Below are 15,334 nucleotides of genomic sequence, written 5' to 3' on the forward strand. Positions count from 1 at the left end.
AAAACTGCAACAATAGATAATAAGTTTGGATTAAAAGATATAAATAAAAAGATTATTACGGCTCCAAAACTAATGGAAGGTGAAAAAAATAAAAAAACATATTCAATCAACTGAAACTAAAACTAAGAATATCAAATTGGATAATGATTTTAAAATAAAAGATTACAATACTACAGAAAATATAAAAACTGATATTATCCAACATGATATAATTAAAACTAACAATGATAATAAATCCCATGAAAATACTAAATTAGCTATTACTTGTATAGGAATTGTAATAGGAGGAATATTTTTTATTTTAATTTTTTTTATTATATAAATGGATGTAGAAGGTGGAGAAGATATTGGAATGGATACTTTGATGAACCCGGCATAACTGAAGAACAACCGTCTGATTTTAGTGAAACAAGTTTTAATGACGGTAATGAGCCAGAATATGATAATAATTTAAATATGCCCGATTATGTTAAAAATGCAGAATCACAATTAGATCCTGAAAATTAGATCCAGATTTAGTAAAACAAGATTTAGATGATTTAAACAAAATACCTAAATTAGAACGTATGATTGAAAATTCTAAACTTAACATAAATGATGAAGACGTTGGACCTTTAGCAGATCAATTAAAATCTTTAGATGATGGTAAATGGTATTATCATTTGAAAGGTGATTATTATATTGATATCTCGAATCAAAGTACAAAACTAAATAAAACATTAGCAGAATCAACTTTGAGAAAATTTAGAATTAAAAAAATCATTAATGATATTATAACTGATGTTACAATACAAGAAAAAGATGATAATATAGACGTATTTAAACAAAGAATTAATGAATTATTTGAAATAATCAAAAAGAAATCAGAAACAGAAACAACTTCTGAACAGAATATAACTTCCAAAACTAGTAAACTTAAATCAAATAAAATTCCAATTGAAAAACTTTTACCGAATGGATTAATTGATGCAACGGATCAACAATTAGAAGATTAAATATATTTTCTGATAAAGCAATTAGAGAAATTATTAGTAAAAGACTTGCATCTGATAAAATTGTGCATGATAAAAGTATAAGAGATTTTAAAATTAGAACTTTAGAAAAAGATTGAACTGATAGAATTAAACAAATAGAACAATTAAAGTTAGATAGAGATAATAAAGTTATTGAAGAAATTGAATTTAAAAAAAGAAATGCATATTTAGAAAAAGAAAAAGATGATTTAGAATATAACATAAAATTACAGGAAGAAGAAATTAAGTTATTAAAAATTATCCTATGATTATAATATTAATAGATTAAAAGTTGTTGTTAGAGATTTGTTGATAAAACCAAATTCTCAAATATCATTAAAAGATAGAATAAAATTATTATTTAAATTAGAAGGTATAACAATTCGTTCAATTCTAACAGCTGTAACTATGTTATTTACAATAGGTTTAGCTATTTCAAATTCATTAAAATCTACATCCAATAAACCGGATAAACCTCCGAGTAATAATTCTATACAAGATAAAGTTGAGGATGGTTTAAAAAAATTAGCAACATATCTATGGGAACTATCTAAAAAATCTGCTGCAGCATTACCTGGAATTATAGCATCGATTGTTGGTTTTGTTTTAAAATCTGCTGGAAGTATTATTAACTTTGCTGCTGAACATATTATTTCATTTTTAATTACAATTGTTAGTGCTATTATTTTTGGATTAGTGAATATGATAAAGAATAAATAAGTAATTTAAATAATTTTTCTTAATAAATGAGTGGTAGTTATATAAATCCTTACGAAGAGCAACTAAACTTATGAAGAGCAACATAAATTTATAGTAAGAAAACCATTAGCTAAAATTGAAGCAAATAAACTTTAAACATATGTTGATGCTTTTGTAAATATAATACCTTTTACACATTTATATATATATTGTAATTTAATTGACCCTGTAAAAACATTTGAAGTAAATAAAGATAAAACTTGTAATTCTAGTATTTTAAATATTAACCATTAAAGAATGTAAAACAAATTGGAACACAAATTAATTATAATTTCTCTGAATGTGATTTCAAACCATGTATTCCACAATTTAGTAATTTTGAGTTAGAAATTAGAAATCTTAATGAATACCTAATTGATTTAACCCTGTGGAAGCCCAAACATGCTTCTGGCAGTAGGGCATACCCTTGCAATTACACTAAGCGCCACATAGTTGAGTCTGCCCTAATTACTCGTCACTCAGATATTAGTACCAATTTAAATAATGGCTTTTCTCCGCATAATTCCCTTCTTTCTAATTATATTACTTCATGCCTTGCCAAACACTAATTATTTACTCACTCACCAATTTACTCAATTAATCTGTCCTCCTCTGTGTATATACCCCTTTTTAAATGTATATCTCACACCTGACGATGATCTCTAGGGTGAGATCGAAACGTCGTGTCTTTTATATATTTTTGATTGAATACATAAATTCTGATTTTTAAATTCTTTTAATCTGTAAATAGTGGGATTTTATCTTATTATCCGTCCACCACGATTGAGTGTGGTTATCGTACTATTATGTTACCCACGGATTTTAATTTGGCTTTGAAATTCTTATTCATAACCTTTCCTCATTTGATCTTTGCCTTTCGAAAATACGAATCTGCTGCTTATAAAGCTCACAAATCCAAAGAAAACGTCATATTTCTTCAAAAATGTCTCCTGGAACAGATTATTCCTAAATCTCTGAATTGGTTGAATAAATTCAAATCAGATCAACCATTTTCCAATGAAGCAGCATCTCATCTAAGAAATTGCATTTTGGAAGCAAAAGAAACTACCAACTCCAATTTCTATAAAATGCGATTAGTAGAACGTTTTCTCAGACACCATATACCTGATGGTTTCCTTTGGCACTCTCTTCATTCAGGCATCAAGAATCTTTGCGCGGTACATCGTCTTAAGAAAAATTCGCATTTCTCTTCCATTCCGAATAATTTAATTGACAACAGCCCTTGGACCAAATTTTACGCTACTGATAATGTTGTCAATCTATCTTCGGCTAAATTAACCAAAACCGAAATTCAAATTCTCGGTTTAGGATTAAATTTCTCTCTCCCGCATAAAAAACAACACATTTTGCATTTCGTTGAACGTATGGAAAGATCTCCTCCGGCTAGTTTTCAATACAATTTTATATTCATGAATTTGGACACCATTTGGAATACCCTTCAAGGTCAATCTAATCAGTTCTTTCCTCGGAGATTTTCGATTGCTCTCCAGGAACTAAAATCCATCAAAACCATCCGCATCTCCAAGGCTGAGTAAGGCGGCAAAATTGTTATTCAAGATTTGATCAATTACAATTCTAAAATGTTTGCTATTCTCGGTGATTCCAATTTCTACAAATCCATCAAAAACAACCCTTTGAAAAAGATGCAATCAGCTTTTAATTTAGGTTTAAAAACATCTCTAAGAAATTTCCTGACCATTCGGACTTCATCTCCAAATTCAACTCTCGGCTTCCAAATCTCCCTTATGCTTATGGTCTTCCAAAAATTCATAAACCCAATTCACCTTTAAGACCGATCATTTCTAATATCAATTCTCCATCATATCGGCTCTCCAAATATCTGGCTAAAGTACTCTCCCCGGCGTTGGGTACTTTTTCTGATTCTCACATTCGGCACAATATGGATCTTTTAGACAAACTCAAAAATCTCAAACCTAATGGACAAAAATTTAAACCTTTCGACGCTGTTTCCTTGTTCACAAATATACCATTGGATCCAACTCTCAATTTGATAAAAAGAAAAAACTCCCGGACTCCAATCTTGATCTCCCAATTCCCGTAGTATGTTTACTTGAACTTTTGGAACTCTGTACATCCAATCTATATTTCCAAATCCAAGACAAATTCTATGAACAAATTTTCGGTTTCGCTATGGGTAACCCATTATCCCCGATTTTAGCCCATCTTTTCCTTGAACACTTTGAATCCGAAATTCTCCCTAAGTACGCTGGCTCTAAACCTAACTTTTGGATTAGATATGTTGATGACATTCTGTGCTTAGTTTCTGATAGTTTTGATCTTACCTCTTTTATCGACTTCATCAACTCCCAAAATCCATCTTTGAAATTCACTTTTGAATGGGAACAAAATGACCAAATTCCGTTTTAGATGTTCTAATTCACAATACATTTTCTCATTTGATTTTCTCAGTCTACCGTAAACCTATCAACGCCGAGGCATACCTTCACTTCTTTTCGTTTTCTGCTAAATCAATCAAAATTGGTCTCGCTCAATGCCTCTTTCTCGGTGCACTGCGGATCTGCGATGAAACCTTCCTTTCGGCTGAATTTGAACATATATCCAACTCTCTTAGAAAATTGCCTTACCCTGATCACATTTTGAAAATCGCTATTTTTAAGGGTAAACGTACTTTCTTCAATTCTAAGCCTCCAGAAAAGAAAAAACACATTTTAGAGTTCATTTTAGTTACGTATGTACCTGTTTTGGAAAAGTTTCGTCACTCTCTCCCTTTATCGGATAAATAAATCATTTTCACGTATGAAAACAGGATTAGTAGGACTTTGGTTAAAAAAATCAATCTAAACTTTTGGACCTAATAACTCGTCACTCAGATATTAGTACCAATTTAAATGACGGCTTTTCTCCGCATAATTCCCTTCTATCTAATTATATTACTTCATGCCTTGCCAAACACTAATTATTTACTCACTCAACAATTTACTCAATTAACCTGTCATCCTCTGTATATATTCCCCTTTTTTTAATCTATATCTCACACCTGACGATGATCCCTAGGGTGAGATCGAAACGTCGTGTCTTTTATATATTTTTGATTGAATAAATAAATTCTGATTTTTAAATACTTTTAATCTGTAAATAGTGGGATTTTATCTTATTAACTTTCCTGTGATTTATGGATTAGTTGTAAGATGTAATGAATAATCAATTTTTTTTATAATAAATATGGATATAACTGTCGGGCCGTGTATATGTTTTGGGTTTGATTTTAAACATGGTAAAGAAATGAGAATTAAAATAAATGATCTGATAGTAAAAGTAAATCATTTAACAATGCATCAATGATTTATAAAGAAAATTATGATAGAGAAACAGTAATTGATTTAATTAAAACATCTTTAGAATATAATGAATTTAATGAAGATGGAATTATTGGTGATATTAAAAATATATTATCTAAAATATATGATAATCATAAAATCAGTAATGAAATAAATGTTGAATTAATTATAAGTAAGATTTCTAAATATTTTGAAGATGGTATATTTTTAATGAATTAATGGCCGATCAGAAGTGGATAATAAATGGATTATATAATGGCGCATTATTATCAGTTGGAACTGTTGGTTATACAATGATCTTGAAGAAAGTATTTAAATTTGGAAATATCAGTGTTGATAGATTTGATATAAATGATATTTTAAAATTAACATTTCGCAGTGACTTTATCTTATTAAAAAATTGGTTATTTAGAAAAAAAGAAATATATTCCTCCAATTGACGTGTAATTTTTTGTCAGATAAATGGCATCTGTAATTATAACTATTATAGGATCGGCAATAGATAAAATTTTTAATTGGTGGTTATTCATTTAAACATATTGATAAATATGGTTCAGTACCTGAACAAAAAAGACATAATCTAGCATTAGAAAAATTTAATAAAGCAGCAGAAAAATGTAGAGAAAAAAAAGACAAAATTATATGGATTATATTAATAAAGAATTATATTATCAAAATATTTCACATAGACATTTTAAATCAGTTGATGAAGCTATGAGTTTATATAATTGAGTAACAAATAATCAAAAATTACAACTATATAAACCTAAATCTTCAGATTATTATACTCCGAGTAAAGAACAACGACAATGTGAAAAAATTTGGATTTAAGGTGGAACAGTTGTTATATTTGTAGCGTATAGATTTACAAATCAATTATGTATTATTTTTTGCTAAATAAATGGAAGATAAAATTGATGGTGTTAATATTATTGCTCATGATATAAATCAAACTGAATTAAAAATATATTTAGAAAAGTGATTTAAAAGTTAAAAAGAAAAAATATTCAAAAAGTAAAATTATATATTTTTTATCATTAGTGGATCAGTTACAATTAGTCTGTATATAACAAATATAGCGATATTCAGTCCATTAACAGCTTTAGCTATATCAATTGGGCTCTCAGGTTTATGTTCAAGTGTTTTAACCGGAATAAGTTCAAAAATGAATATAAAAAGTAATAAAGGAAAAATAAAATCTGATATAAAAGAAATTAATAAATTGAAAAATACATTCGATTATATAATTATTTTAAATAGAAATATAACAATTGAAGAACAAGATAAATTGTTAAAAGAATTAATTGACTGGTCCAGTCGTCAATGGCTTCAAGTAGGTATAATTGACTGTTTGTCGACCTTCCTTTTATAAACTGTATCAACCGTTTAACATGATTTTAAGGCTGTGCAGAAAACCTGTTATCGCTGCTTTGCAGCTATATTTATCATTGATGCCTGCAATATAAGTAGTATTCATAATCGATATCATTATTTTGAATACATTTAGTTGGAATATCCTTATTATACGTAATTTCTAATTCTTCTATTGTCTTTTCAATATCAATATTATTCTTATTCGATTTTTTAGATTCATGCTCTTTAGTTCTGTAACTATACACTTTAGATCTGATTCCTATAAGTTCTATCATTTCATGTGAACCTAATTCATCTTTAAACTTTCCTGGGATCTTTTTTTTATTTTCATTACTAAATAATTCAAGATGTTTTGGATAATTACCTAAGTTGAAATGATGTTTTAATGTAGTTTAATCATTTGTTAGATTATTGGTTTTTATCTTCGAAATGTAAGAATCGGTATCAAAATACATAATTTCAATATGTGTTTCTCCAAAATGTGGTTGTAAAACATTATAGTAAAATCGATACATTGATAATTTTGAAATTTCTAAAACTGATGCACCGACATAAATTGGTTTATTTAATTTCATTGACGTTCTTCTCATTTTAACTGCAGCAAAATTTTCATCAAATATTCTGGTACCCATGAACTTTGAATACGTTTGTAAATGTCTAATTCGTTTACCATTACTAACTAATTCAATATGATTTCTATTACTAATATTTTCACATGCTTTTCCATAAAATGCATTATTAAAATATTTTTCAAATTCTAATATTGTATCTTTTTCTGTTCTAAAAAATGAATCAATTCGTTTCATCCATACATAATGATTCTCATTATATAATATATCTATAACATCGTTTGAATCATAAATATCAAGTTTCTAATGTATAATATGAAATTAATTTCACATATTTATTATTTTTTTGTGTTATAAACATGTAATGTCATAAATATTATTTCATCAAATATTAAACCAGATCCTTCAAAAATTTCTCTTCTATTTTATTTTTTACTTCATTATGACATTTATCTAATTTAAAATCTATATGATATTTAGGTATAATATGCTGTGACTGAGAAATAATATTGATATTTAGGTATAATATGCTGTGACTCTAGAAATAATATTATATATTGGTATATCTTCAGATTTTTATAAATCTAACTTTAGTAGATATACTTATTTTATGATATTCTACATCGGTAATTTTCATAATATTTTTCATATTTTCTAAATGTTTTTTATTTTCTTCTAATGTTTTACCTTCATGAAGTCTAAATTCAATAGCTGCTGGAATTTTACATGTTGGACAGTAGTATTTGCTTCCATTTGTTAAAAGTATTTTCTATTAAAATCTATTCATTTTTATTCGAAATCTATATCATGGTGTTCTTTTCTAACCTTTATATATGAAAGAGAAATCACCAGAACATAATTCTTCATTATCTTCACTTGATAATCTATGAAATCTATCGGGTATATATGTTCTGAATTTTTATTTATTTCCTTTTAATCCTTTATATTCTGAATGTATCACTAATTTATTACCATATCTATTAGTAATTGTTTTAATACTTGTAATTAAATATTTCTTATTCATTGGTAATTCCGCTAACTTTTAAAATTTAAAATCTTTGAATTAGCATTTGTAGTAACTTTAATTCTAGCTAGGAATGATTTGTTTAATTTTTCAATTGATTTGATTTTTTTCGTGTATACTTTAAAACGAACCGAATATGATATGATACATGTGTCCTATATCTTTATAGTAAGGGACTCAAAGTGTAATTATCCCTCTGCCTGTAATTCTATGGAGTCGCTTCTGTTCCATGGTGACCACCTGAATAATAATCTATTCGATGAAGTTATTGACATGCTGACATGCGAAGGGGTATGTTCTCCATTTAACGTTTACGGATATTATTTCATACGGTTTCTAATTCGTCACCCATTTCATTAATTCTACCTACAGGTCACAATTTACTCTGGACCAAATCTTCAAAGTAAGTTAAAATTTGGACCAACGGCCGCCAGAAATATGAGCTATGAGTATGGCAGTCTTGCATGTACAGTCGAGATAGTTGATGACCTCGAAGATGCTATTAACCATGTCAATAGATATGGAAGTGCACATACGGATGTGATTGTTACATCATCTGGTAAGTTACTTCATTCCTCCATGCACGCAAAATCACTGATATTTCTTCGTGAAGATTATTGGTATAATCATATGTTAGGTTTCCCTTCCATTTTGCCGGAACCATCCTAAATAATACATGTATATCATGGTATATGTCACGGTTTACTATATGACCGTTTCAAGTCCATTTTGCTATCACTTATGAGCCTTTCCTCCTTTGGCACAAAATATATTCCTATTCGGAACTTTCAAAACATTCAAAGCAGTAATGCAATCTCTAACCTTATTCATGGGTTTCGTCGTCAGACGAACCCATCTATGGCATCGTCGTCATGTCTGTCCGTCTGTCTGTCCGTCTGTGCATGTTTCTTTATGACACGATTTAAGCCGTTTGTGTGGACCGACAATTCTTTCACACAGGTATTCTCTACGTGATGTAGATGGTGCAGCTTGGTTTATATTTGATTCCGATGGTTATAAGTGCTCTAATTTGGTTAAAAGATAATTAACGTTACTCGCTTCAAGCCGCTGTCTAGGGCGTTGCTACGACGACGCTCGATCAACATACTGGTACTCGCTGCGTAATACTGAACACGTACATATCTGTAGATATTGATCGTACTAGCACCGGTTTTAGATAGCGCGCGCGCTGATCGGTCTTAACACTTCTCGGAACTGCTGTGCTAAATGCCGAGAGGCCGAATCTACGCGCAATCATTTATTGGGCTCGTCACATTTGATAGTGAATGGATAAATAACCGGTGTCAATGACGGTCGCTACTCCCCATCAGTATAACTCATCAGTATGAGGAATAATTCTTTCGAGTTTTTTTTCAATCCCCGAAGTTGTTGTTACAATGCTGACCTCGCCGTTTTATAAGCTTACTGATGATTCTTCTAGTATTTTCAGGGTCACAAGACATGACGAAATCGCGAAGTTTTCTACAAATTTCACGACTCAATAATTATTTAGGCGGCACCTGATCTATTGATTAATTATGATAAATAAAGTTTATTTCATTAAAAATTTGTTTTATTCAAACATAGCGTGATCGGTAGGCCCTACTATTCTACGGTAGGCCATGAACTCTTTCATGGGGTAGGCCTATTACAAATGATACAATCCGCGCGTCCGTGAATAAGTGACACGTGGTGGGGCGGGTTGTGAGGAGCATCGAAACTAATCCGTCACAATTAATAGATAGAAAACAATGCCTTAAGAGGTTAACTTTTGTTAACATCATTACCAAATCAAAACCTGCACACCCTATCATAAATAGAAATTCTAAGAATTTATTTCAAAAAATAATAAATTGCGTCTAAATATTGGGATTCGAACTCGTAGCATCGATTCGGGTGCCTTTCCCAAAGCGGGTATCCCGCGGGGAAAACCCATTACTATTTATATCGAGAATACCTTTGCATCTTATCAAACCTTAAGAGTCTAGAAATAATTGAAGTTGACTAATTATAGGAAGTTTTTTGTTCGAAATTCCTTTCAAACGATCAATAACTTCAGCGAAGTACTTCATCTGACAATTTCTAAACCATTAGCCTTCAGCATTTTCAATTTCTGACCTCGATGAATATGCGAGAAGCGATTACTCTTATCACCACGTAAATTTTTTGCATAACGTCTGACGTATGCAGTGATTCTATGCAACTGCGATGATGACGAAAATACGTTTATACCTATAACGTCGACCGCTTGCGACCAATTGTGTAGGTTTAAAATTAGTAAATGTAAGTTCATGTAATTCTTTTTATAATATATCGGATCAAACTTTTGAACATGGAGGGTTTATGATTTATATGAGAAATAAAGATAAATGGTTTCAACTATTTTTAAACCAGGATTATATAATTTAGAATCATTAGCGCAGGAAATTAATAGAAGAGCTCGGTTGAAAATCGGGGGCACTTCTGTGTTTGAAATTAAATTTTATGAAATTGATAGTTCTAATAAACTAAGAATAAAGATAGCTAATGATCAACATAAATTTATGGTAAATAAACCAATGGCTAAAATGTTAGGAATTAAACCGCTTACAGTTACTGGAAACGCAGAAGGCTTCTCAAATATAATACCTTTTACACACTTTTATATTTATTGCAATTTAATCGATCCTACAAAAACTTTCGAAGCAACTAAAGAAACAATTTGTAGTTCTAGTATATTAAATATTTTAGCGATAAAAAATGTTAAACAATTTGGAACTCAAATAAATTATAATTTAACAGAATGTGATTTCAAACCATGCATTCCTCATTTTAATAATTTTAGATTAGAAATTATAAATCATAATGAATATTTAATTGATTTAAATAATTTACCTTTGATATATGAATTAGTTATAAGATGTAGAGAATATTTTTTTCACTATATAAATGAATATAACTGTTGGGCCGAGCATATGTTTTGGATTTGATTTTAAACATGAGAAAGAAATGAAATTTAACATTACTGATGTAACTACACATATTAAAAATATTGCATTGTTAATGAAACAACATTTGAGTATGAAAAAACAATAGATAAATAGAAAATTATAATAAAGAAAAAGTAATTGATTTAATTAAAACACCTTTAGAATATTATGAATTAAATGAAGACGGAATTATCGATGATATTAAAGATTAATTATCTAAAATATATGATAATCATAAAAGTAGTAATGAAATAAATGTTGAAATATTTATAACTAAGATAACTAAATATTTTGAAGATAGTAATTTTTTTGATAAATAAATGAGTGATTATAAGTGGATAATAGCTGGTTTATATAATGGAGCATTATTATCAGTTGGAACTGTTGGTTATTCAATGGTATTAAAAAAGTATTTAAAATGGGAAGTGTTTATGTTGATAGATTTGATATAAATGATATCTTAAAATTAACGTTAGCAGTAACTATATCTAATTTAACTATTGATTATTTGGAAAAACAAAAATATATTCCTCCTATATAAATGCGTAATTTTTTTGCGAAATAAATGGCTTCTGCAATTATAACTATTATAGGATAGGCAATTGTAAACGCTTTAGCATTTACAGTTGGTGGTTATTTATTTAAGCATATCGGAACAAAAAAGTCATAATTTAGCATTAGAGAAATACAATAAAGCAGCAGAAGAATATAGAGAAAAGAGACAAAACTATATGGATTACATCAATAAAGAATTATATGATCAGAAGCTTTCACAGAGATTTTCAATCAGTTGATGATGCAATGAGTTTATATAACGCGGTAACCAATAAAGAAAAATTACATATATACAAACCTAAATTATCAGATTATTATACCCCAAGTAAAGAACAACAGAAATATGAAATAATTTGGATTTTAGGTGGAACATTTATTGTTATATTTGTAGCATATAAATTTACTAATTAGTAATTTTTTTTGCTAAATAAATGGATGATAAGGTTGATAATATAGATATTATTCCTCATGATATAAATAAAACTAAATTAAAAAAATATTTAGAAAAACAAATATTAGAATTTGAAAGTGACTTAAAGATAAAAAAGAAAAAATATTTAAAAAGAAAAATTGTATATTATTTTATTATCAGTGGTTCAGTTACAATTAGTTCTGTAAAAACATTTCTAGCAATATTCAGTCCATTAACACCTTTAGCTATAACAATTGGCGTGCTAGGATTATCATCGAGTCAAAATTAAATATAAAAAGTAATAAAGAAAAAATTAAAACTAATATAAAAGAAATAAATAAATCAAAAAATACACTAGATTATATAATAAGTTTAAATGGTCATATAACTGTTGAAGAACAGGATAAATTATTAAAAGAATTGATAAATTATTAATTTTTTAATTATATAATTGGTAGACAGTTTTCCAAAAGCTTTCCAATATAATAATTCAATTAAATATAATATTCCAGCAATAGATTTTAATAAAGATATTTCATATAGAAATGAAGTTTTAAATTCATTAATTAATTTAGATATTTATGTTACTGAACCTAATAATTTAAATATAAAAATGGAAAATATATTTCATGTGTATAAACACATGATCGATCGAACAGAATTGTTTTAATTTGAACAGAATTTTCTTGTCAGAACATTAAATTTTTCGTTCGAACAAGTATATTGTAAAAAGTTTTTCCTCCGAACCAAAAGTATTAAGTATTTCGTTCAATCGAACAGAATTGTTTTCATTCAAACATTCGTTCGAAAAAATGTTTTCGCTCAACCAAATTATTTTGCCGGGACAAAAAGTTTTTCATTTCAACCATAACATAGCTTTTAATTCGAACACATTTTTTGTCAGAATGAAAAAAAGTTTTGGTTCAAACAAAAGGCGTATTGTTCAATCAAACAGAATTGTTTTCATTCGAACAAGATTTTCTTGTTGGAACATTAAGTTTTTTGGTCGAACAGTGTGTTAAGGTCGTTTTGGAAATTTACTCTGGTATATTTCGGATTACTGTGTATGTCATTTGTAAGGACATTAAACAGAAGACGACTCAGGATACTTCATTGCGTGACTCCACGAGTTAGACCGACTTATTCCAAGATGAGGCGTTCCATTGATTTCGGAAGAGATAACTGCCGAGCCATTTGGACGACCTATCATTGATACTGTTTCCTAATAGCCTGTTTAGTAATGGCTGATGTAGTGCCTTATCAAATGCTTTGTGGAAATCCACCGTTGAACTTGATGCTAAGACTGTGCAGAAAACCCGTTATCGCTGCTTTGCAGCTATATTTAAACTATGATCTTCTGTATCATCTACAATTCCTAGCTTAGTTCTAATTCCATATAATTGTTTTATGACTTATTTTATTTTCTAATCTTTTCCATCTATTCTTTGTCCAAACATCCATTAATCCATTTATTTGTATTTATTTTCACCATATGAAATACAAAGTTAATTTTGTCTAGGAATTATTTCTGAAATTCTTCTTATTCATATTTCATTATTGTGTTTTAACAACAGTTTCAGCTGTTACAGAATCAAAATATGTAACGAGACGAGTAGTACTGTTTAGGTTAACTATTTGTTTGACGCACGAGCTTTCGCTTCTAATGAATAGAAGCTTCATGTGAATGAGTATAGTCAATAGAAAAACAACAGCTATCGAACTCAGCCTCGAACACTCGCCTCTTCAAATTCCTTTTTTGGACACTAGTCAAAATCATGAACGGTAAACTCGAAACATCGCTCTACAGAAAACCTACTGACACCTACAGCTACCTTCACGGCACCAGCTTTCACCCACCACACCCACGAGATCCATCGTCTTTAGTCAGGCCATTCGCTACCACAGAATCTGCTCCAACACTCAAGACCGCGATCAACACCTACAACAACTGAAAAATGCTTTCCACCAACTCCAGGACAACCCTGAAACCATCGACCAACAAATCACTCGCGCTACTCACATACGCAGAGAAAGAACACTCCAATGCAACCAGCCCAGGTCTGCAGAAACCGAAAGAATCACCATCGCAGTCACCTACAGTCCGCGCCTACGCAGAATCCAACGAGTCATATCAGATCTCCAACCCATAATCGAAGATGATGATCATCTACGCGACATACTACCACTAAGACCAGTGGTCGCGTACCGCCAACCAGCAAACCTAAGAAAACTCCTCATCAGCAGCAAACTATCCACCGAAGAAGACTCAGATAACAAATACACGCGCCCCTGCAACAAATCTAGATGTCAACTGTGCCCTCTCATCAACTCATCACCGACCGTCGCCGCAGCCAACAACCAACAACTCGAAGTCACTGGATCCTACACATGCGACTCCCCCAACGTTGTTTATGCCATCACATGCGATATCTGCCCTGGAACCATCTACATCGGAGAAACTGGACAAACATTACGTCAACGCTTGAACGGTCACAAATTTGATATCAGACACAAGAAAATGGATAAACCTATCGGCGAAGATTTCAATCTTCCGAACCACACCATCAGTAACCTAAAAGTGACCGCGTTACATAAAATGAACACTTCTAATAAGCATTCGCGCGAAATTATGGAACAAAAACTTATTCAACGCGGTGATACTGTTAATCTTGGCCTCAATGCCGATCTAGGATTCATGTCCCACTATTTACTTTGATATAGTAACATTTTGATTTATTTCTCTTTGATTTGATTTAGTTTGTTGTTCCTTGATTAATTAATTATCTACTCACTCACTTAGTTATTAATTATCATGTCACTCATCATTTATTTGTAATTACTCTTCTCACTCAGTTCTCTTTAATTAGTGTCAGTCCACCTATAAATACTGTTTGTTTTTCTATTGACCATACTCATTCACCTGATGAAGCTTCTATTCATTAAAAGTGAAAGCTCGTGGGTCAAATAAATAGTTAACCTATACATTACTACTCGTCTTGTTACTTATTTTAAACCTGGTTAACACAGCTACTCTACGAATAGAGTCAAAATATAAAATGTTAATATATTTTTCTCTAAAATGGGATTGAAAAACATTATAATAGAAACCATACAGTAATAATTTCGAAATTTCAAAAACAGTTGAACCTATAAATATTGGTTTATTAAATTTCATTGCCGTTCTTTTTAATTTTACTGCTGTTAAATAATCTTTTTTTTCCTAAATGTCTAGGGCTTGATTGTAAATGTCTCAATCTTTTAGAATTATTTACTAAAATTTCTAATATTTTCACATGTTTTACCATAAAAATTTTTATTCTGTTAAATTATATGTTCTGG

General features: G+C 29.7%; 1 protein-coding gene across 1 annotated transcript in view; it reads left to right on the plus strand.

Annotated features, from left to right (window-relative positions):
- Positions 1-15,334, plus strand: part of LOC141898436 (delta-1-pyrroline-5-carboxylate synthase-like) — a 377,354-nt gene that overhangs the window by 304,106 nt on the left and 57,914 nt on the right. Inside the window, exons 12-13 of the mRNA XM_074784307.1 lie at positions 8,229-8,350; positions 8,432-8,618. Coding sequence (XP_074640408.1) covers positions 8,229-8,350; positions 8,432-8,618 — 309 coding nt within the window. The remainder of the gene's footprint in view (positions 1-8,228; positions 8,351-8,431; positions 8,619-15,334) is intronic.

This window comes from Tubulanus polymorphus, chromosome 2, assembly GCF_964204645.1.
Source record: "Tubulanus polymorphus chromosome 2, tnTubPoly1.2, whole genome shotgun sequence".
NCBI classification, from domain to species: Eukaryota; Metazoa; Nemertea; class Palaeonemertea; order Tubulaniformes; family Tubulanidae; genus Tubulanus; species Tubulanus polymorphus.